The sequence below is a fragment of the Colossoma macropomum genome, unplaced genomic scaffold (assembly GCF_904425465.1).
Source record: "Colossoma macropomum unplaced genomic scaffold, Colossoma_macropomum, whole genome shotgun sequence".
In the NCBI taxonomy this organism is placed as follows: Eukaryota; Metazoa; Chordata; class Actinopteri; order Characiformes; family Serrasalmidae; genus Colossoma; species Colossoma macropomum.
In genome coordinates this window covers 216470-241324 of record NW_023495942.1, presented here as the reverse complement: position 1 = coordinate 241324, position 24855 = coordinate 216470, and the positions used below count along the sequence as shown (strand labels likewise).

The 24855-nt window shown below is 39.7% G+C and overlaps 2 protein-coding genes across 4 annotated transcripts in view; one reads left to right on the top strand and one right to left on the bottom strand.

Moving 5' to 3' along the window:
* Positions 1 to 14987, top strand: part of kansl1b (KAT8 regulatory NSL complex subunit 1b) — a 71753-nt gene extending 56766 nt beyond the window's left edge. For 2 of the 3 annotated variants that reach the window (XM_036564124.1, XM_036564125.1), the window contains 9 exons: positions 4760 to 4928; positions 7608 to 7802; positions 9650 to 9808; positions 10338 to 10477; positions 11197 to 11318; positions 11451 to 11508; positions 11667 to 11779; positions 12220 to 12478; positions 12747 to 14987. In XM_036564124.1, coding sequence (XP_036420017.1) covers positions 4760 to 4928; positions 7608 to 7802; positions 9650 to 9808; positions 10338 to 10477; positions 11197 to 11318; positions 11451 to 11508; positions 11667 to 11779; positions 12220 to 12478; positions 12747 to 12983 — 1452 coding nt within the window. In that variant the 3' untranslated portion in view covers positions 12984 to 14987. The remainder of the gene's footprint in view (positions 1 to 4759; positions 4929 to 7607; positions 7803 to 9649; positions 9809 to 10337; positions 10478 to 11196; positions 11319 to 11450; positions 11509 to 11666; positions 11780 to 12219; positions 12479 to 12746) is intronic. The other variant, XM_036564126.1, reaches the window with a different exon arrangement.
* Positions 14988 to 15449: 462 nt separating this feature from the next.
* Positions 15450 to 24855, bottom strand: part of maptb (microtubule-associated protein tau b) — a 54931-nt gene continuing 45525 nt past the window's right edge. The window contains exons 10-12 of the mRNA XM_036564127.1: positions 23093 to 23174; positions 22339 to 22445; positions 15450 to 18933 (exon numbers count right to left, since the gene is read on the bottom strand). Of these exons, the coding sequence (XP_036420020.1) occupies positions 18721 to 18933; positions 22339 to 22445; positions 23093 to 23174 (402 nt within the window). The 3' untranslated portion in view covers positions 15450 to 18720. The remainder of the gene's footprint in view (positions 18934 to 22338; positions 22446 to 23092; positions 23175 to 24855) is intronic.

Sequence of the window (24855 nt, the reverse complement as noted above, 5' to 3'; positions counted from 1 at the left end):
TTTATATTTTAATTTCCATTTTTACATTTATTAAGCGTTTAACTTCATAAAAGTACAATTTTAGACACTTTAGAATGGCACAGAGGAGTTTAGCCTGATAATGCTGACTGGTTTCTTAGCATGGAAGTATTAAACAAAACCTGTGCTTTATAGTGATCTGTTCTGATGTGCAGGTCACAAGCTAGTATGTTCTCCGAGGTGACACACTAGCCACAATACTATACATTATACAACAGTTAATTCCAACGGCACAGTCTATTTGGTTGAGAAGCATTCTACTATTTCTTCACAATAACTAGTAAATCTTTCCACTGAGCACCAGTGTGTAATGACCAGTAATGACTCACTGTACACTACAGCTAACTTACACATTGCAATGTTTCCTCTTTAGAACATACAAAAAACAGAAAATTGATGCGTTGTATAACTTCTAAAAGATTAAATTTGTCCTACAGCCCATTTGGTCAGATCCTAAAGAAGAGTATGAGAGCAGGGCTGCATGAAATTCCGAACTTCTTAATACTAAATGAGCTAAGCTAAGCTTTTCGGACGGCAGCTGTGACTGCAGAACAGCTAAATCAATGGGAATTAGCCAAAAATGAACAGAATACAATTCAGCAAACAAAATGGTCTATGCAATGCTTTATGGACTGGCTGGAACAAAACAATTTACGATTATGGCTCTGTCTATAACGCAGAATGCACTCGCTCTATCCATAATGCAAAAGGCACTTGGTTTTGACCTTTTGACTAATACTATATAAATTATACTTTGTGTAATACTATATGAAAGGCACTCGCTTTTGAATAATGCTATACAAAATTGTGTTTTTATTGCTTGAATATAAAAAAGGGTGCTATTACACCTTTTTTTATATTTGTAATTTTGGATCCGTCACCTTATATGCCTTTTTACAAGGTGGTTTATTTATCTCTTTTCCTAGACATTGACATTGTGGATGGTTGAGTGTTTTCACTAGGATGGGTTTGTAGTCGCTGAATATGCATGTGAGAGAAAAAGAAAGTTTAGGGAAAGTTTTTGAGGTAGACTTGTGTCAGTGTAAGTGTGTATCCCTCTTACAGTACATGACCACTTTGTAGATGTGTGTGAATGTGGGGGTGTTGTATTGAAGTACTGAGAATAGAGGAACGTGTGGGTGGCAGATTGTATTTTTGGGAGTGAGTGGCTTTTGGAGCTCTGTGTGTGGGTGTGTCTCTGTGGGTTAGTGAAATGTTTGAGGGGGGCAGTTGAACGGACTTCCTTAATAGCAAAATCAGGAATTTTAGCTATGGAACGCACTGAGCCTTTATGTGCTGCTAGAGCCTACATGTCTACTATATATCCACTTCTGGTGTGGTGTTTGACCTTCTATGATTACTTGCTGATCCTTAAGATGTCTGTAACCCTGGGAATTCAGGCAAGGTCCCGTGGGAAGGTTGGTGGTTGGGATCGGCATTTTAAGCATTTTTGCGATATGGATATGTACATCTTTAAACAAGTAATATTTGAATATCCAAACAAGAAAATAATTTATTGGGAATAAAAAATGAAAATAAAGTGCAAACAGCAAAAAACACTTAGAAACTGACATTTTCAATTCCGATTTGGGCCACTTTCGTATGTGGTACTGAAATCTGATACATATCCGATGTGCGGCAGTGCGAGTTTGAACAGCCAGATCGGAATTCATGCAACTTTTACCGCAATCCAACTCTACATTCGTCAGAAGTTCACACTGCTGAGACCTCAGACATTTGGGGAAGTATTTCTGTACAAAAAATTAGAAGTCCCTTTTCCAAACCACTTTGTGTTTAAAGAGATTTTGAAAGAAATGACCAAACGCGGCCATAGGAGAACTTCAAAGTCTGAAAGCAAAGTTTAAACAAATTGAGGACACGAACCAAAGAAGTGACTGTGGCTGAATAACATTCCCTTTTTTATGGCGAGCTTGAACACATTTTGGGTGTTGAGTCCAGCTATCAGTCAGTGAAGCTTCATAATCGCTCTTGTGATGCTTGCGACTGAAACCTCTGGGTGCAGACCTGCATTCGTTGGTAGTCAGGATTGTTTACCTCTGGATGATTGCTCCACCTAAAGCATTGTTCTTTTGTGCATTTGAGTCGGTTCCTGAGCTTGATCTGTTCAGACTAATGTCACATATAGGTCACATTTAAAAGATATTGTGAACAGCCAAATCAAAATATCGGATATGGTGAGAAAATCTGATTTGGGCCACTTTTACCTGCTGTGTGAACGTAGCCTTAGATGTCGGCATTTCACTTTGTTAGGTGTAATATCAGCTGCTTACATCCTGATGTCGTCTGCAGCTCTGTGTGGCAACTCAGTCAAAATTTCCTAGGTGGCTGGATTATACAAGATTTGTCATTATTTTATTCCATTTTACATTTGACATTGCATTTTATTAAATTTAAAAACTATGGGTTGGTTCTGCATCAGGTTGTTACCCAAAAGAAACCCACCCTGTGTTCCTCTAGAACATGAGATCCCCTTATCAGGCCAAATAGCACTGTTCCTGCAGTGTTTAGTGATCTCAGTGTTGATGATAAAAGCAGAGATACTGACAGTAGACCGGTTTTCCTGCTTCAAAATTGTTTATCAAGTAGAAGCCCAGGCCAGGGCTTGTGTACAAGTGTTTATGCAGGATCATTTTTTGGCTTTCTTATCATATTGAGTGCAGGAGAGTTAATCTTAGCTCAGATCTTTGGTCATCTTCTTGTCCTAAACCAGAGGTTATGTCTCATTGTTGCTGGTCTAGGGTCAATTTTGGATTCTTATGTCTTAATGAGATGCAGAAATTTAGTTGAAAGAATGAATGGGAGTTGTTAGATCAGCAGTGTTAGTCTGATTACTGTTTATTTAGTTTGGTGTACAGTGGTCATAAAATGCTGATCTAGGATCAGATTTTTGATGAATTTGATTAGATGGACTGTAGACATTTGATCCTAGATCAGCATTCTTAGTCTGATATGTCAGATATACTAGAGCTGTGTCCTCCCCTCATGCTGACTCATCCCCCTGCACTTTGAATGACATTTACTCTCCGTATGGAGGCTCAGCATGCTGATCTCAGGTCAGTCTGTTAGCGGGCCACGGTCCCATGCTTTAACTCAGCTCCCTCTTCATAATTGACCCTAGATCAGCCTGGTAAACTGAAACCTTCCCATAAATATACTCCTGCTGTGAACCAGCATGCTCGAGCAGCCGCTAAAACAATAAGCACCACCTCCAGCCCGGCTCAGTTACAAATAACACACCTCAAATTTGAATCGGAGATGAGTCCTTGAACCATTTAGGATAAGAAGCTGCATCCAAATTGAGCCAAACTGAAATGTACATTTGGTATATAGCCTGTAAATATTAAGAGAATGTTTTTGAATTTCACTTTAAAGCTAAACAAGAGTGGAGACTAGCACATGTTGTTGTTGTTGTTATTGTGAGAGTAGATAAAGTTTGGCTTGTAGTGCTGGATATCTGATTGTTTACAATAGTCGTTCTCAGACTTTTTCAACAGAGGACAGAGGATTGAAATATTGAAACATGAGCATGCAGACACAGATACAGTAAAAGTAACAAATCACCCACAAGCAGTGCTGTCTGTCAGGTTTAGTAGTAGCTAATATAATCCTCTTCTTGCTCTGCAGAAGTGTCTGATCTATAGGAGCAGGCATCCATCCTCTTTGTTCATTTCAGGCATGTTGCAGTAGTATAGTTTTTCTTTCTCGATCATTTGTTTTGTTGGTAAATGTAGCACTGCATCTAAAAGCTCGAAAGAGGGTAATAAAGAAGAACTGACGTGTGCAGAATCGACCTTGAGCCGGGTAGACATCAAAATTTGCGTTGTCTGTTTGGGCCACCTAGTCATTAAAAGTTGTGGCCAAATTTAAGAGTTAATTAAGAATGTTTAACAGTGTTTATTGATGTTCCCCAATGTTCTCTTCATTCTGGTCATCAGGTTTACGGTCATGGGTTGTTTTATAAAGACTGGTTTATAGTAGTGTGTAGCTGTAGCTCTAACAGCTTTAAACATGTCTATTAAGGAGTTAAGGAGATAACTTATATAATGTAAAATATAGGATGTGCCTTAATCAGCCAATCACAGTTCATCCAGTAATGAGAGATAAAGCTTGAGCTGTGACATGGCAGTAAGGCTGTGTGTACGTGCTCGCTTTTCTTGCTGTATGATAGCAGGATTACTGAATAACCCAGTTTGAATAGGCTCGAGTAGATGAGCTGTGGTTGCCTGTAGCAACCTGTTAGATTCTCTTTCTCGCTCTCCTGCTATCGCTCTCCCTCACTTGTACTCTCTCTTTCCCTCTCTCTTGCTAGCTCTCTCTCTTGCTGTCTCTCCCCCTCCCTCTCTTCCTCCCTCCCCTCACACTCTCTCACTCTCACAAACTCTCTCCTTATTGAGGTTAATGAATCCAACGAGTGCGTACTAGGATGCAGTCCCACATGCAAAACATTGTCAACTGGGTCACCTGCTCAGGCTCTGGGTGGAGTCAGCAAAATGAGCTGGTTTGTCCGGTGGCTGTGAGGGAACCATGGGGGGTAGCAAAAGATAACAAACAGTACTTGTTTTGGTGTCAAAATGAGTAATGTGAAGGAGCAAGTCATGGAGCCTTTTTATTTTAGTGTTTTAAATATCGTGAAATGTATACATCACTGTAATATCTCAGTATATTCACGATATATCTCATTTTCTCCCTGTCTCTATTTTTTATTTTTATTTTTTTGCAGGTTCAGAAGCAGGCTGGGACTGGACGGTGTGGCTGTGAGGTCAGTGGTCAGTGTGTGATGTGTTCTGGGCGTGCTCTAGCTCCTCCGGATGCTCAGTTCCAGCTCCCCCTGCTGGACAGGCTTGCTCAGTTTGACCCCTGTGTCCATCCCATCCTTTCATTCTCTGATGGTGAGTATGAGTAAAGTGATTAGTGGACAGTGTGGGGTTTCTTTACTTAAGAAAACAAAATAGAAAGTTCTCTAATCCTACTAGCCAACAACGTGGACGTAGTCTGTTTTTTACAGCATCCATATATGTAATGTTTATTGTTTTGGTAGAGCACATTCATTACAACAGATAGCAGTAAAACATAGGAAGTCTAGAAGGCAATATGGCTTCTGTTTCATTGCACCTTAAAAAGAACATGTTAACTGCACAGATGGAGCATTGATAGCAGCAAATGGTGACAAAAATGGAAGGCAGCCTGATAGTTATGTTAGTCTTTGAATTCAGTAACTATAGGTTAATCAGTTATAGAACTAATAGTTGGTTGCAGCCCTAATGGTGATCAGCGAAGAACACCAGACATAATTTCTACCTCTCCAAGCTTTCACTGAGCTCAAAGAGGTGAAATCATTGCACATTTCAAACTTCCTCTGTCATTTTATTCTGCCAGTTTGTCCCTCTGTCCACCACCAGTCTTTCTGGCTGTTTCAGTCTGCTTCTTGTTCACGCTGTTTGTCTCCCAGTCTCATGGTCTTGCTACTAGAGATGGACTGTACTGTTGGTGCTACATGAGTAAACTGCTCAGTGCTGATCAACCAGATCATCGTTTCTCCTTACTCGTTTTCTCTGTGCCTTTTTTTTCATTGTTCTTTTATTCAGTCTGGTTCTTTTTGACTGGTCTCTCTGGGTTTGCTCTGCTGCATTCTTCTGTACTCGGCTGCTTTTTGTGATTTTGTTAACAAAGGAAAAAAAAAAACAAAATAACTTCCTTGCGCTCTGCGCTCCCCCCTCGTTTTGCAGCTTGTTTCTTACTATATCTTTGGCTCAACAATGGTCACTAGTGTCCTGGGCCAATGCTTTCCTGACTAAGTGTTAATTATTCCAGCGCTGCAGTTTCACCTCCTAAAATAGCCACCAAACTGCAGCCTGTTCAGAGCAAGGCACTGTTTTTCAGCAGCACTCTCACGCACCCTACTGTAGTGCAGGCAGGCTAACAAGCATGAACCCTTATGGAAGCCATTTAAAAGCACAGTGCCATCTGAACCTAAATAAGTGCTTTGTAGATAAAGTTTATAGGACGTTCCTGTAACATTCCTGTCTGTATTTTAATATAACAGTGAGCCACGAGAGGCTGCACATGGTTTTAGTGTCTGAAGCAATGCGAAAAAAGCCCATGACAAAATACAATATGATAAAATACACCAATTTTCAGTGAATTTTATTATTACTAACAATAACAGTTAATAAAGTTTCCACAAAGTAATGTAGCTTGTTAACAGTACACAATAACTTGGCACATTTAATACAGATTTCAGTCAGTGTTTATATATCTCCACTATTTTACCATGACTTTTGACCAAGACACAGCAAATCAGATTTTAGGATGTAGCCCTATGTTTTATGTTAGTTTTTTTCTGTAGCCAGATCAGAAAGTAAGGATTACTGCAGCAGCTACAGAGTCAGATCTGTTCTTCAGTCAGGCTCCCTGGCCCACGATGTTTAATATGTCATTTTAAATTTCATTATTTATCTGCCCCGAGATCAGTGCTTTGATGCCAGACAGCATTATGTTTGTTCAGCCTCTGTGAGAGACTAGCCCATATTGCTCCATTGATACAAGCTTGTTTCCCCTCTGGTTCTATTGTGTATATTGAGAGAGAGAGAGTGCATAATGGGTTTAGGAGGGGCTGGGTTACATGTGGACTGAAACTGAAGCAGGGAAGGTGAGAGCAAGGGGAACTCCACTGGGCTTCAGGCCTGTGAAACCTGCAAGGTGACACCACCTGCTGGTGTCAAATGAGATTGCCGGCCCTGAATTTCCACTTCTTGCCTTATTGAATTATGTGCTCTTAGAAGTGCCCTTTAGGTTATCTGGAAGGTAAATGGCAGGGGAAATTATTTTTAGGGGCACTTTTCTTCCGTCACTGACTGCTGTTTAGGTGCATTGTATGCAAAATATAAACTTTTCTGTTCTATATTTATTGATACAGATTTGGTGGTGGTGAATGCTTTCAGATTGTCATTTGCGGCATATATACCACACAGCAGCTGTCCAAAGAAAACAAATATTTCCAGAATGGTAACTTTAAAGACATTCTTTACTTTCAATGTAAGTTAATGTAAAATTTTATTCCACTTAATTTCTGAGCTTTTCTGTTGGTCCATTCACCATGAAATTTGCCCACAAAGTGAAGTCCAGCTGCCATGCTCAAATTTTGTAGAGAAGTAAAAATTGGGGGAAAAAAATAGGGATGCATGTTTTTCTTTGCACAGCAATCATGTATACTATGTGATGATCTTTGGACGGCGATCATATATACTACATGGTGGTCTTTGGACAGCGATCATATATACTACATGATGGTCTTTTTTTTTCTATGGATGACAAGGTCATAGGGCGAAATGTTTTATTCTGAAACACTCGTTCTGTTTGGTTTATTACATTAAGTTAATTCATACTAATTTCTTACATTTACAGCTGTTTTGGACATTGTATTGCCCTGCTCTTGTTTTAAGTAGCAAAAATGTGTTAAAGGTTTTGGAAGTGTCCTTGTAGCTCTGATATGGCTCTGGTATCTGCTTTGCACCAAATTATTCATGTTTATTCTTATTCTAAATATGTCTACACTCTCGCTCTTTTAGACGTGGGCATAAGTCTGCACTTGCAGCGTGTGTTGAAGTGTCACTGGCAGGGTCGGCCGCTTGAGAAGATCAAACCCATCAAGAAGCTTTCGCTCAAACACAAGCTCCCTCTGAGCAGCCGTCTCCCTGACCCTTCATCCTCCTCTTCCTCCAAAGACAAACATAAGCTGACCAACTCACTCCTCTCTGCAGTCCGTAAGTATCACTGCATCACCTGCAAAACTGTCATTGGTCCGTTCTTGGATATCACTTGGAATAACTGGTAGCCAGATGAGCTCTTCTGAACAGCTAAATAACATACTCTAGGGGAAAAAAACAGTAACTTTCTTGGTGAATTCTTGGGTGAATTGCTGCAAAAACGTTGAAGCTCCTGTAAGACCTGACTAGATGTGCTGTGGGGCAGAGCATAGTCCTCATTCAGACCAGGGTTTTTTCTTATGCTGTTATGCCAGGTGGTATAGCATAATAAATGTGATTTCGATTATTCTAAATGGCAGTGGACAGATAATCTGAATTTCAGTTAATAACTATTGATCAGAAAGTGGAAAGATCCACTTTCTATAATATTGTTAGTAGTTGCAAAATCAGTTGTAGCGAACTGCCGTGAGGGTTGAGTTTTATTTAGATCTAGATCTAATTCTGACCTCAGTGGTTGTGCAGCCCAGCATCTGCTACCTAGAAGTTGCACCATGTATAATACATACGAATAAGGAGAGCACTGGTATATACAGTATACCCGGGTTTTTGAGTTGTTGGTGAGAAAATGGCTCTTGACCTTTATAAAGAGCCCAATCTCTGCTGAAAGCCTGCCTCCAGTCCACAAGCATGTGAAAGTGACCTTTTGTCTCAGGTCAACTGCAGCTGTTGTCTGGGTTTAGGTAACAGTGACTCAGCCACACGCCATAATGGCCAAGCAGCTCGATTTGCCACCAAATACAGTGGCTGCTGTAATATAGTGTCCATTTTTCTAACATGTATGCTTCTAACAAGAAGTACCAGATTAGTTACTAAGTTACAAAGATATTTTCAGGTAATCTGTAGACATTTTGATTATTGTGCTCTACTAGAAAGGTGTATTTCATTGGACCCGTCTGTGTGTGAGGGTTCCCTGTTCGTTCAGTCTCCGAATAGACTATGCTTTATTCTCCTGTTTTTGGAACTGCACAATACATTGTTTATCATATGTGTGATATTGGACTTTGCAGTTACAATGTTTTACTGTGCTCTGTGAGCATTTTGTCTAGTCACAGTTCCCGATGCATGTCTGTGGTGTTGGGTTACATGGTATAACTTTGAATCATCTAAAGTAAGATATTTTGGTCAAAATAAGGCAGGTCAGTCTTTAGCTAGGCCTTTCACCTTTGTGAAATTCTAGCTCATGATTAATTGCCATATAGGTAATTTTGACTAACAATTTAATTGTCTGTTGTGTTCAATTTCAATGTATTAAAGTAGAAATGTGGGCAGAGTGCTTCCTAGCTGTCAATACCCAGTAGCTGTCAGCTGATTACAGATAAAGCTCAAGCTTCTGCACTTGTGCCCTCTAGGCATTACCAAATATTGAATAAACATTACTCACTGCTGCCATTTAAAGGTGATGTGGTATCAGTCAGGATTAATGACTTCAGTTGTGTTTATAAGACCCCTGAATTGCATTTTCAGCTTTCTTTGATTTATATGTATTTGCCTCAACCCAACTCACCAAAAAAACATTTTTGCAACATAAATATATGATTGTGATCGCAGCTATGGAAGATGATTGTGGTCTGCTTAAGAAACTGTGATCTGTTCAAATAATTGCCATCAGGTGATGGTGAATTAATTGTGACAGACCTTTCTTTAACAGTGTCACATTACTGATTTGCCAGTGAATTTTTAATATAGTATAGGAAGCATCACAATCACAGTATGCAGCAGTGTATTTGTGGTGGTAGTATTTTGTTCATGTCCTTAATCTCTTCCTGTTTTACTGACGAAGGCTTTTTTTCTTTTGTGTTCATTCTCTTTTTTTATTCTATGTTTCTTACCTACCTCATTCTCAGGTTTGTCCCATCACAAAATTCGCCCTGAGAAGTTGATTCGACAGCAGAGTGATGGAGGCGAGTCTCGTCAGCACTTCCGTCCGGAGCGCAGCCACACTGCATTTGACAAGAGCCACACCCGCAAAAGACCCCGCGAACACTCACTGGAGCGCACAGAAAGTACGTGCTGCTTTCTTGACACACGCATTCTCTCTTTCTTTTCTGTCTCTCCCCTAATTTGGAGTTCTAAAAGTTCCCCCTGAGGCATGTCTTTCATTCAGAACATTGGTGTTTATTGAGAACCTTGACACTTCTCTGCTTTCCTGATCATGTCATTTAGAGGTTAATGCACAGGATGTTTGTGCACAGAAAGTATTAACAGATCACCACATATCAGTTTAAAACATTAGGATAAGGACATATTATAGCCTTTTTTTTAATGAAGCATCATGTCATGAAAATGCTGCATAAATAGACCCAAGAAACAGCCAGACTAGGACTATAACATCTACGCTGTACCATTTTTTATTTTTTTATTTCATGGTGTGGTTTGTTCAGAGCTTTGTTTAATTTGCTTCATCTCAGTCTATATATTAATTCCCTTTTTAATTCCTGCAGATCTTTAATTTTGTGTTCCTCTCATAAATACTGTTTTTTCAGTCCTTCGGTCCTTGAATATTGCCGTATTATCTTCCTTGTCGCTCTCTAGATGCACCCAAGTTGTATATGGAGGTGAGCAGTCCATGCCCGTCTCTTCCCAGCCTGAATACCCCCATCCACAGTCCTCTGGTCAGACAACTGTCCTCCTCTGAGAGCCCCTCGCCCTGCAGCCTCAACAATACCACCCCGGTAACCATTACAGTGTGTGTGTGTGTGTGTGTGTGTGTGTGTGCGCGTGTGCGTGCGTGTGCGTTAGGGATGCAACGGTACAGTGAGCCCACAGTTTTGTATGTATTATGGTCTGTGGGCCTTCATATAGCGTGTGTTTTTTCTTCTTTCGTCTTGCCAGTGCTTGCAATTGTCACGTTGGAGCTGAGGGATTATTTGTTTTTAGTTTCCCATCTCTTCTCCATCTCAGAGGGCTGCTGAGCTCCAGGGAAATTCTTATTGGCTCCAGAGATATTCTGTGGATCTGAATGTGCAGTGTATGTGTAGTCTGCAGTGTGATGAGCAAGATTTGGTAATTATAGGAAAATAACAGGCATATTGTAAAACTGTGGTGTCTTGAACTGTAGGGGGCGCACTGAACGGTTCGACAATATACTGTGTACCATTATATCCCTAGTGTGTGTTTGTGTGCATATTAGTTTGTCACAAAAAAGTGGAGATGCTTCTCGGTGAATGCGAGTTTCTAGGCGAATGGGACCTACTACTACAAATTTTTTATTATTATTATTATAGAGCACTTTTTATGCAGGTAGCAGCTCAAAGTGCTTTACAGACAATATCTCTACATAACTCTGTTTTATTGATTTCTATGTCAGAGGTGCTTCTCTCCACTTTTATGGTTGTTGTTTTTGGCCTCTGTGTAGCACTGGTCATTGAGAAATGCTTTGATTTTCTTCCAGCAACCTATTCGTCGGAGAAGAGGAGAAAGTTCATTTGATATCAACAACATTGTCATCCCCATGTCTGTAGCAGCCACCACCAGAGTGGAGAAACTGCAGTACAAAGAGATCCTCACACCAAGGTTAGACCCGTGCACAACACGTACCTGTGGTCCCACAACAACACATCACAGATTCCCACAGATGCTGTAAATGTGTCTTCTGCAAATGAAACGTTCTGCGTCTGATGATGGTTCTTTTGTTTTTGTTTTAAGTTGGAGAGAGGTTGACGTTACTGCGAAAAGTATCTCTGAAGAAGACGACTCAGTGGAGGTGTGGATTTGCTGTTTTTTCTTTTCTTTAAAGTTGCTATTCGGGCACTTAGTGTTCAAAAACCAAAGAGTGTGAAGTTTTTACAGCTTTTGTGCCTCAGCAGTCTTTGAACATGCCTCTCTTTTTCTGTCTTCCTCTGCCCCCCTTTTCTCTCACAGATTGAGGATCTCTCTGATGCGGTGTTCTCCCAGCTGCATTTCTTGTATGAAGAGCAGGAGCGTTCCCGGTGGAGCTGGACAGCCAGTGCCATTGCCAAGAGGAGGGGTAGTCGGTGGGTGTCTTTTACTCATGCATAGGCTCTTTCCCAATTTGCGGCCAAGGAATTGCATCACAGTCCAACTTTAGGAATACCTCAGGGCTCTATGTTAGGTCCACTTAATTTTGGCAGCATATAAATTTACATTTATATGTATTATCATGCTGGAAGCTCCTGCTACAGCGTAAAGCAAGAGCTTCATTTTGTCATTTCTCATTACTTACAGTTACTATGCTAGTTAAAGATTAATCTTGCTGTCTTTAGGTTGGGGTGGTGTTTATCTAAGGGTGTGAAATCTCTTAATTTCCCCAGTGAAGCACTGTTAAGAACATTTTCGCACATTTATTGTTGACTGAAAATCTGTTGAAAGCAGGCTTTTGAGTATAACTCAAGCTTGTGATTTCCATCTATAATTAAAGCAGCAACAAGCTAATCTATCTCTCACACCTTCCCAGGTCTTACAAATCTGTGGATGGGCGGACCACCCCGCTGCTGGGCGGCACAAACCCTTCTACACCACAGCCCTCTTCCCCTGACACAGCACACTTCCATCTGCTGCAGGATTACAGCTCAGCCACCTCTCCCTCCAGCCCTGCAAGCCCAGAGCTGCTGATGTTCTCTGGCCTGCATAACCCCGGCCAAAGAGACTCGCAACGTCTACTGTCCAACGAGGACACGCGTTGCTCCACCCCTGACACCATCTATGAGGAGATGGTAAGCTCCCACAGTTAATGATGTAACAGCTCAACACTGTTATCAGACCACAAGACTGTTTGACCCGTGGCTCCAGCGCAGAGCTTAAGACATAAATCTCAGAAACCAAATTGTTGGCTGATTGGCTACATCTGAAGTAATTTGATAATTTGCTGAACTGTCGCTTTAAATAAGTGCTCAACTCATAATCTGTATTTATTTAAGCTTTATTTATGTATTTATGTAAGCTCAGTTGCTCATTCTGCCTCCTTTATGTTTCTCCGTACGGGTTTCCCAGCCAGTACAGCCATGGGAGCGCCGGACTTTCCCTCTGGACGTTGATCCAGAGCTGGAGCACAAGGACCAGAGCAGCCCTGCCAGCGAGCGGTCCTGTCGAACCATGCGCAGAATCTCCGGCTGCAAGGCCGGCTCTTCCAAATCAGAGTCGGACACTGGGCCTCCATCACCCCTCCCTGAAGACAACAGCAAACAGAAAGCCAACCCACACAAACACACTCACCGGTGAAGCTTGGACAGGAAAACCTTCAGACTCAGACCCCCACCTCCACCAGCTTTCATAAACAATGACACCAACAAAAAATATATACATATATGGGGAAAAAATAGAATAAATTCCTGTTGTTTGATATTCAAACATCAGTTAATTCTTTCACAGTTTTTAGTGAATTGTATGGAAATGTAGAGACCTGTTTTAATTATTTTCTCTGCTTTTCTTTTGGGTCACTGGAAAATAAACTGTCTGTGGGGGGAAAAAAGGAAGGTGAAAGTGATTTAAGCATAGCAAGAAGCAAGAAGCAGTGTCCGAAGTGCTGATGTGCACTTGCCCAGCTTTCTAAAAGACTGAAGAGATTGTATTGGTTGTATCAAACCAATGGGTTGACCACAAGGTCCCTATTATATTATCTTAGGTACAGCCCCCACTGAATGAAAAAAGAAAAACACGCACACAAATATTTGACTAAGTGTCATGCCTTTCCTCTTTGTTTATCCTTTATTGTTGTAGCACTTCATTATGTTTTCTCTCCCTGACCCCCATTCATTACCCACTGCATTATATGGAATTATATCAGCTCAGCATCTTTTATAAGGGGCCAGCTTTAATTGAAGTCCATTGTTAATCAGCTCCCTTTTGTTTTTTTTGTTTTGTTGTTTTTAGTACACTTGGATGCTTGTAAAGGTTTTAGTAGCTACTCTAGTCTGTTGGAGCCCCATTTCTGTCAGTGTAACTGGTATAATGCAACATGCTTTGTATGCATCTAATAGTTGAAGTGCTGGTCTGGTCTGGTCTCAGCTGCACTCTGAGTAATTCTGTTGATCAGGTCATACAAAAAACTGATCCCAGATCAGCACTCGAGCCATTTGATCCATATTAACCCTGGTGTAAGGATCATGTAAGCAGGACTTCCCTCTGCTGCACTGCCATCTTTTTACACGCAAAAGTGAAGTTCAAGCACTTAACTTGAGTTGCTTTCTTTTAATCCTAGTGCCTGTCAGTGTGTGGGGAATAATGCCCATACACAATGCCACAGGCTGCTTAATGCCAGATTAAAATGTCATCTCTAACTTTGCACTCTGATGCTTAGCACTGTTCTCTCAGTCATTCCACAAAATTGGCTTGCATTGTATATTTGAATTAGGTTCTTGTGGCACTTTGGAATCAGATCCCATTTTTGTTTGAGAAATGATCCTAAAATCATGGTGAAATAACTCCACTGCAAATTAATCTGATTTTGAAGACTCACCCACTCCCCTTTAATTTTTTTGTCATCATGGAGTTGCACTATTTTCTGTTTCTCTCTGTAGAGATAACTAGCCACATCAAGCTGGATGAACGCATAACCGAAATCTGCTGGCTTGACTGAGGTTGATTTGTTATTTTGCTTTCTTGCCTGACCTGTGCTTGTTAGTCAGTCTCTCTTAATTCCAGTAACTGGGCACCTCTGTTTTTTTTGGCTACACTATTTCCTTTGTTTCTTTATCCAAACGCCACCTTAAGATAGGGTGAGCTGGTGATTTACAGAGACTGTCAGCTACCTTCCTGTATTCTAGTAGTTTTCAGCTACTTTCCCCACTGAGTACCCAAACATGATTGACGATGGTCTGTCTCTGTGCTTGGGGTTCTAAACACCCACCAAGCAGACTCAATGTACAATAGGAGTTTGGTTAGCTTTCGAAAGCCAATATTGTATTGTGTGGGTTATTTTCATACTATGAATTTCCAATGTGGTGAATGGGGGTTGGGGTGAGTCTGGTATATCCTTTAGCATGTAATAGTTTGTACAAAAAAAGAGTATATTTTGTAAATACATTGTTTGATTCTTTACTGTGTTTGATGTTGAGGCTGTAGCTGTCCTGATTGTATAGGGAGAAGACACATAAAAATATTTAACACTTTCTTTACGCAGAGGCAAAAAAAAAAGGAAAAAGATGTATGGATTAATTGGCCAATCTGACACAGGCAGCATTTGTGCTTCTCAAAATTAAAAGTGAATTATATTGTACTCCTTAATGTCTGTCCTGCTTTTTACTCCCTGATAGTCTTTCATATGTCTCACTTGTATCTGAATGTTCCGAATTTCTGCATAATGAAATCATTTTATAGAATTTTACCAAGTCTATAATATTTACAGTGGTGGTGATAAGAACCAGTTATTTGAAGTGTTTAATGCTTTAAAAGCTGCCTTCCTGAAAACCATTACATGAATCGGCAAGTAGTGTTTTTGATGTCTAAGACACTGTTTAACAATAGTTTTGAGAAGATTTTGGCCTGAAATGTATTTTTTAAAACACATTCATGGTGGAAAAATACATGCAGGCCACTGTACGGCAACACAGTCCCCAAAGAGCGTTTTCAGATTTACTATCTTCCACATCAACCCACTCTGAATGACCTGGTTTACATCTCTCAGATTGAATTACGTAAAAATTTTGAAAAAAAACTTTAGCACTATGAAGACACAAGACACAGCACAGCTGTTTAATACCGACTTTATTTCCAAATCCACGTTTACAGCAACGAGTATGAGTGTAAACCAACTGATAAAACGCACAACTAGAATGAGGACAATCACAACTGTCAAGCTAGAATGTACTGTAGAACTGCAGTGAGAGAACGGTAGTTAATGGTTTTTTGAAACAGAAAACTGGAGGAGGCGCCTCTTTCCTATTGAGAGTTTGTAGGATGCATTTGTTACGCAAACACCTTAAATGAGAACATTTTTCTTTTATTTATTGTTTCCACCCCCCAACAACTTTGGTCCTCTGTGCCTCACCCACGCGTTTCCATTCTCACATTTCATAAGCAGCATGCTGTGCAGGCCACAGTGGTTTGGGGTCAGGAACTCTGTTTATAAAGCATTTAGCAGTAAAGGCTCATCCGGGATTAGATTCCTATGAACATTCCACTGTTTATACTTACATGGGTCAGAAAATTAAGCCATAGATCATTAAGCTTCTGATGTGAGATCTGTTCCTGTCAATGAAGTCATATTAAATAAGAGGATCAGCACTTCTGAGGATCTATGTGAATACAGGCCCAGCAATAAAGCATTTCAAGAAAAGGGTTGTTCTCTCTGGGGCCATCATCAATTTTTATCATAATTTTTAATTGTCCCTCATATGGTGATTACTGCCTAGTTTAATTATGGCCAGCAAGCTCAATATGATCTTCAGGAATCTAATCCCACATCAGCACTTATTTATGGACAGCCCAAGTTTCCAAGTCTTCAGAGGCTGCTGTACAGTCTTGGCCTGTTACCAGTCTCTGCGAAATGTTTTTCAATTTTAGTAAAAACTTTTTTCTTACTCCACCTTATTTTTCTGGTGTACTTTCTCAAATTTATGGAATGTAAGATATTTTTGCAAAGTTAAAAGATTGGGAAATTCGAGGAAAAGAGGCAGCTCCAGGTGTGTTCTATGTCCATTCACGGCATTATTTTTTCATTTTTTTTAAATATCAAAAGGAAAAAGCTGAGGTGCATTGAAGATATAAAAAAGGCATAATAAATATCAGGTAAGACTGACAAACGAACAAAAAAGAAAACGCATTCTTTTCTTACATGTCTATTACATCTCACATCCACAGAATACGATTAGTTAAGAAGTGCGCAGCTTGGATTTTTGCATGAAGCGTGTAGTTTTCTTTTCAGTTTTGAATCTTTTTAAATAGGGTCCCTATATAAGTGAAGAGGAGTCATACGCTCTGTAGAGTTAAACACAGCAGGAGTGTGGACAGGTGAGTGGGGGGAGAACAGGGCAGATGAGTTGATATTAAAATCTAGCAAAGCTGGCTGCTTGTCAGGAAACTGGAGTGCAGTGGATTTGGAGAAGGCATCTTTAATGAAGACTGTTTGGCATTGCATTGCATGTTATGTGTTAGAATGAACGAGTTTATTATAGCAGCTTTATCCAAAAAAGGGCATTCATGTTTTTTTCTGCTGCATCTTCCTTTCCCAAATGAAAGCCTCATCCAAACGTCGTTATTTACATGTCTGAAATGTTAGTCAATGAAGCAAAGGGAGGCACTTTTTTTTAGAAACTAACAATTGCCACTCACACCGCAGCCTGTTGAGTGCGTATTTTAAATAAATGCATTATTTCCTTTATCACTGTCAACTAGCTAGAGAGGCGTGTATCCCTTATCTAGTGGAGTGACTATAAATGGACTTTCCAATCTGACTAATCTGGTTCTGGTCACCTGCACTTGTCCATTCACACATTCTTTGGAACAGTACATCTTCCGCAGGGCGCCAGGCAGGCAGAACAGTGAATTAGAAGAGAAGCTAAGTTTCAGGAGGCAGGGAGTTGAACAGCACCATGAGTGTTTTAGAGGCATATGGTCTACCTCAGTGGTCATCAACTCTCCTCCTGGAGATCTCCTTTCCTCCAACCTGCATCTAACGTCCTCTTCTTCACATTGTATTAATACATTTGATGTAGCTAATAAAGTTGGGACAGATTGTGGTTAAAACTAGATGCCAAAGAACAGTGGATCTCCAGGACCAGGGTTGGTCACTGTTGGTCTACCATAGTTAAAAACTGAGCCACATCCATGCCTGGGCACAGAATTTACTCACGCAGTGGACCGTGCTGATTAGGGCTTTATTAAGTTAGAATGAGTCTGGAATGAGTGAGTGTAGCATGTTAAACATCCATCATGAACAGATATTTGAATGTGATTGGTCGAAATCCAGGACAACATAACAGGTCTTGCAATGTCACGTCCAATAGCAAAAAAGTTCAGACCTGCAAGTATGAAATACAGCGAGTTCAACTGCTTGGCACGTCTGCTAGTTTGGGAATCTGTTCACTACTCTTGCTATTGGAATTTTTTTTTGTAATGAATCCAAATAGAGTTAATGCCTTTAATTGTTGATATGCTAATTCCAATGCATTGTTTGTCAAAGCGCCTGGTGTATAAAACATCAAGATACATCACAGCATGGCAACATGCAAGAATTGTTATGATCCCATCATATTACTATATTAGAGTTTCTTAAAAGAACAGCTCAACACGCTAATGTTGCTAACAGTAATCGATTTCATTACAGATGCTTTTGAAAATGTTCACGATGCTAACTGTTCGCTTTCATTCACTGTTAGCAGCACCAGCATTATTGACTGAAACATTCCATTAAAATCAGCGCAAAGTGCAGTTTGACAACTCAGAGCCTCCTTTTATCATTCTTACAGGTAGGTTTGGCTTTGTTCTTCCCCAGATTTCTTTGGGGAGTACATTTTACGTTCTTTACTATGTATTAGCATACAGTCACAAAACATCAGTTCCTGTCTGGTTGAGGTCAAATGAAAGGAAAATAATCGTTAGAAAAAAGAAGAAGAAAAAAAAAAAACACTCTGACAATAAGGCAACAAAGCAGAGACAGCGATGGAAAGGTAGGCCTAACATAAAAAGTACCTAACACTGTAGCAATATAGATGGGCTACTCAAGCTGTAAATGATCATATGGATCAATACAGCACCAAATTCAGCTCAATTAATCAAACCAAGCCAATAATTTCATAATTCATTATTTAATTTTCTGTTCCGAGCTGTCGAGAGCCAAAATTCATATCTTGTCTAGTCACCGCAACAAATCTTAGTTAGGAAATCCAGCAAGCGCATTTTTTTTTTAAAGACTGAGGGAAATACTTTTTCATTTTCTTTCTTTTTTTTTTGTTTCTTTTCAAGCCATATTACTCCCTTTAATCCCATTGAGCGTTAGGGTTGCGGATGTAGGGGTCAATCACAGGCCTTGCTTGGCGAGGGAGGCGGACACCTGATCAGCTAGCGTGGAGAGCTGCGGGGATTCCGTCATGTTGATGCTGCCGGAGGAAGACACTTTGCTGAGTTGGGGAGAGCCGTCCGCTGACATGCCTGGTGACTGGACCACGATATCGGCACCATGGTCAGTGCGAGCTTTCGCCTGCTCGCGGAACGCCAGTTTGTGGCTCTCAATCTGATAAATAAAAAATATTGAATAAACAATTTAAAGTGATGGACAGAAAAGGACATGTTTGGTGTCTATAGTTTGCTTTTTTGGTTTTGCTCTGGAGCTTTGAGGCTAATGTAGCTAACAAGTATTGAAAGCTTTATTAGCATTAGCAACTTGCATTGTGTAAACCGTTTGACAGAATACATTCTGATTACAGATTAAGACTGAGGTGTTTATATCACTCTCACTCTACTCAATGATCTTGTGGAAAATCTCCATTTACATGGTTATTATTCCTCTATTTAACAGATTTTTTACAGGATTACCCACCTCTGAGTTTTCTGAGTGGCCTCAACTGGACTAGTCTAGGTGTATACATGGACATACTGTTCTGACTGAGCTAATGCCAGATTATTAACAGCCTGCATGTAACCGTGGCTACAGTCACCTCAATCTGGGTTGAGTTGTTAAATAATCTCAAATCAATACACTGTATGATTTACTGATATTGATCAAAAAGGACAAAAGGATATTACTTTTTTATAGACATCAGAACATCACAGTGACAAAAAGGAGTGATGATATAGATATTAAATTGGCAAAGTGCTAATTAGTGAGGTGTTAGCATCTTGCAGAGTTTTAGGGGATTAGCATATTTAATCCGGTGCTGTAGGTTGATTAGTTCAGAGGTTTCTAGTTCAGTTCTCAATTCATTTGAGTGTGGTGCTCAGGAATGTTACCTGGCTCAGGTGTTTTAAAGGCTGGAATCAGAGAATGGAGAGGGAGTCTCTGGTTCAGCTGTGATAATCTAGCTCAAATTTAACCCTCAACCAACACTTATTTGTATACAACGTACGAAATCAAGAATCAGGGAAAAAACCCATAAAACATATTTAACAGAAAATTACACAGAACCCTCAACAACAACGTGAAATCAAATTTTTCAGTATCGTGTCCATCCTCTGTTTTGTTATAGCGTCCGTTCTTATTTGGGTGACTTGCTCTCAGTTTTTCAAATAAAGCTGCAGGGATAATTTACACACTTCTAAAGTTCAGTCTCAGAAGCCGGTTGTATTTTCTGCTTCTCATGTTCCACGTAACACATATTTACAAACACAAAACGCAGACTGTCGTCAGTCAGTCCATCAAGCCCTACTGCACATCTCAGATGTCCAGTTGTTGTGTCAGTGTTCTAGTTCTAGATTTGTCTTCTCACAGTGGAAAGATGGACAGGATTATTTTTCTTCTCTCTCAATGATGAAAGCTTTAAGTGCTCTTTATCCGTCAGGGATAGTTTTCGTGGTCTACCTTGTCTTGCATGGTTGTTAGGAGTCCCGCTTTCTGTGTCTTTTAATCATTTTTGTACTCCAGTTTTGGAAACTCCTGTTTTTCCACTTTGCTCCTTTGACCTTCCTCTCTCTTACGTAGGTGGATTATCTTATATCTGATCTCGTTTCAGCCGTTTTAGGTGCACTTGAGAAGCTGAGGTATGTTTGGGTAGCTGTTTGTGTGAATGTCAATGTCTGTTTGAAGGGAAACATAATGTCAGTGAGCTCTTTGACAGCTTTTCCTCGAAGGTCACAGTTGAAAGTGGTTGGTTTTAAGATTGGAAGGATGGAAGAGTTAAAATGGAAGTAGGTGAACAAAAGTAAAGAAAAAAAATTTAAATACTAGATAGATTTAATATTATACTTAGAGTTGAAGCTTTTGTGTAATTATCTGTTAAATATTTTTCTGACAATGAAAAATGATTAACTAGTACTTAAAGGTCATTTTGACCTGACAGTAAATAGTAAAAAGGCAGATTTCTGCACAGTGCCGTTTACACTAAATAAGGTAATCTGAAAAAAAAACATTTGGATGGAGATTTCAACACAGCAGGTGTATTATAAAAACAGCATAGAGAGAATGTATTTCTATGATAATGACACATGAATGCCACAGGCTGTTGTGCACTTACTGGAATTGTTCACCTTAACCAGACTGACTTCCCCACATCGGGGGAGGTCAAAGGGCACGTCCCCGTTTGGGTGGACGGAGGCCCCAGCAGCTTCCGGCTCTGCTTTTTTCCCCTTCTCCCTCTACAGGTGGACACCGTTACGGGGTTACATTACAACAGAACAAAAAAATGACAGGGCTCAACAGAACAAACTGAGGAGGTCATCAAGTAACTGACAACATTAAAAGATGGAGTGTTAAAGCGGGAAAAATGGAACACAAAGCAGAAAAAAATTAAAACAAGAAAAAATAAATAAAGAACCCATTGCAGACTGTGGCCTTCCAATGAGCAGACCGAGAAGAAGCAATGAAGAAACAGGGTTGAGAAAGTGTGCATCTGATAGAGAGAAGAGGAAGGAGAGCAAGACACCAGGCAGCTATTACTTCTATAACCCACCGACTGCAGCGCTTCAGGCTCTATATGTGATCTATATCTCACTGTGTCTTCCAGAACAGCGACTGTCTAAGAGGTTTTTAAGATGCCCAACAACATGTTGTGTCCAGCAGAGGCCGCCACTTGTGTTAGTGAGTAACTTTATTTTAAAAGCCAGACGTCTTGCAGCCTTTTCAGATTTCCAAACAGATTTGCTCTTCTGGATTCAGCTAAATCCTCAAAACTTGACTCGTCTAACTGTGTTTAGTGCAGTGCAATGTGTGAAGCAATGTAAGAAAATCAATTTTTTATAGTTTTTGGTATCATTTTTTAAAATGTTTTGTCTGTTTCTACTAATAAATCCTCAGAAGAAAAAATATTTTGATGCAAATCATTTATCTTGAAAATGTCGTCCACCCCTGCAACTCATCCACAACTCATTTCTGCTGTGACATTGGTTGTACCATGTACTCTATCACTCTCTACATGGAGTAGCTTCACCAAAAGATTCTCGCTCCGTCCAGGTATATGGATAAAAAAGGCAACTTGGCAGGAGGGGTGAAAGCAACTGGGCTAAAGGAAGGCAGAGAGGACTGTAAGCAAGAGGAAACATGCCAGTCATAGTATATATAAAGATCAGGAGTTAAATTAGCAGTAAATTTAATGCCACTGTAATAGTATTTATGTTAATTATAGTGTGAATCTTATTCAGTATTGTCTGTAGTGCGATTCTTGTTTCGTTTTCTTGATCGATTTAAATCAGTTCACTGAAAAATCAAACTTACACAAATTTTCCCTCACCCCAAATGTAATACGTCTGGTGTGCGTTTGCTGTCTGTTTGGTGTCCAAAATTTGCTTCTTTAATTCTGGACAGGAGCTACGATGTTAATGTAGCTAAATACTGGGATTCTATTATATTAGCATTGTAGCCCCAGTGCCAAACTAAAGACACAAACTTCAGATACAAAACATCTTAGCAGACAAACATTTGGGTTATTGGAAATTGCGTAGATTAGATTTTCCTGTGAACTTTAAGTATCCAAACAGAAGAGCTTACCTTCTTTTGACCGCCTCCAGGCACATGGCCGATGTTCTCCAGAGATCCAACTTTTGACTGAGCTTTAAACTCCAGCTTCTCTGATTTGATCTCAATATTCCCTCCACCTGGAGTCAAAGGTAAAGATGAGCGGGCACTAAACTCTCACAGGAATCTGTGATCATTTTGCCTTGTGTAAGAGCAAATCTGAGCTAACCTGTCTTTTGTGAGTGAATACTGTTTAAAATTCTGTTGGAAAAATTGGTTAGTATTTGCATAATTTTTAGCCCAACTTTTTAGCTCAACATTACGCACTGAATTAGTGTCACTGATATTTTTAGAGGCTCTCTGTATAACTCACTAAAATCTCCACCCGAGTAGTTGGTGCACCTACATGTTTGTCATAGTAAAATGGATCAGAAGGTGAAACTGGAGCTTCTGTTTGCTACCTTATTTTCTATATCCATCTAAAAGAAGCTCCAAAGTGTATTTATTGTGGGATGTGATCGTTCCTGAGCGTGCACTTTCAGAATGGAATTCACATCGCTGGAGGTAATAAAGCTTATTATTGATTTGTTTCATCAGAAAAAAACAACTGTGACTGAAGTGCACATTACTTCTAATGTTTTTGACAATCAAAAGAAAGATAATCAAAACCGTAGGATCACATTCTTTATGTATCGAAATAAATGCAACAACAGCGTTGAGAAATCACATTAAGACGAGAGTCGAATAAAAGGCAGAAATAGCCACTTTTTAGTGTCAAATTCTTTACCTGGTTTATGGCGGATGTTGTCCTTTGATCCGCACTTTGACTGCACGTTACTCAGATCAATCTTTTTGTGCACAATTTGAACCTAAACACAATGAGAAGAGGGAGTAAAAGAGAGAGAGTCAGCTGGTCCCAAAGTATGTTAGTATGATGAGAGAAATCTACATGACTGTGCTCAACCACCAGCATCACATATTCGTTCCAATTCACTGTAACAAGGGGAGAAAAAGGATCATTTCACTTTGGAAAGGGAGAGAGACAGTAAAGTATCCAATGGACACTGTACTTATACCAGCAACAGCAACGCAATAACAAATATCCCAAAGGAAACAAATCAAATAAAAAATTATTTCAGATCAAAAAATTCACTACTGAACAGGTACATCTTCAGAAGATAAGTGTTCACTAGCAAGTCATGCATGATGTCATAACCATCATTCTGATCAGGATTCCATGAAGACAGACAGGACTTCACGTTCTCTCTTGGGTTGCTGTAGGAAGGCATGTCAGAGGTCAATGACTGATGGGATTGGTAGGCTTTGCTTTCTTTATCACAGGTCGCTAAGGCAAACCAACTGGAATGCATGGAAAGTAGGGGTGCACTGATCATGATGCTTTTTTTATTCTTTACAGCCAAATTAAAGCCCCACAACTAGGCTCGAAACAATTATTCGACAATAGCAAAAATGTCTGCAAATATTTCAGTTGTCGATTTTTCGTTTACATTTTCAGCATCTGAAGAGTGCAGTGCTTCACTTATAGTATTGTACCTATTTGAGCAGATAGCAAAAGAAAAAACAATGTCTGAAAGTTAAAAAGAAGTCTGGGAGCATACTCTTAAAATGAAGCACAAAGTACTATTATACAACTTATCTTTGCTGTCTGAACAAAACCTTGTAGCTTCATTTTTGTTTTGTACTTTTTCACATTTCAGAATGTGAAAATGCCAGGTGCCCTTTATAATAGGCTAAACTGTCATAATGAACGGACCAATAACAACGATAAAACTTTAGTATTATTAGCTTCTATTCAAAGAATGTTGTTTTCCTTCTCCTGTAAGGTTTCCACAGAAGCACGTTACCTTCAACCACCACAAAAGAAAACATGCTTGTGTTGACTCTGAAGAAGCCTGAAAATCTGTAACGTTAAAAATTTAATTCTAAATTAAAATCTAAATAATAATTTGGTCATTGATCACTTAGTTTCGTTTCCCTTACTCAAGGTGTGACAGAAAAAGCAAAACCAGTCCCATATCAGTACGAAAGGGCAACTTCTCAAAACAGCTTCAAGAAATGCTTCATATAAAAACGCTAATGAAGTTAACAATGAATAATGCAGCAGTGGCCAGTTAAAAATAGTTTGTCAAAAAATCTAATTTACATAATTTTCCCCTTATCCCACGTCCATTAGCCAAGACATGTTTGGTGTCCGGAATTCGCTTCTTTAGTTTTGTGCTAGCACTAAGAGACTTGTTACTCATTAGCTACATTAGCCTCAAAGCTCCAGTGCAAAACTATGGAAGCAAACTTCAGAAAGCAAATGCCTTAGCGGATCTATTACCTTTAGCATTACTTAAATGTGATAATCTTGTTGCCACTGTTTTTTTATTCACTGTTAGCCATATTACCATTTTGGTTGAAGTATTCTTTTAATACCACCCACAGAAAATCTTGGCACAAGTCAAAGGGGAAAGACTAACATAGAGTGCTCTGCTGAACCAACCATGCATTCTCCATAGCATCTCAGTGGCATGATGAGTCTGGGCA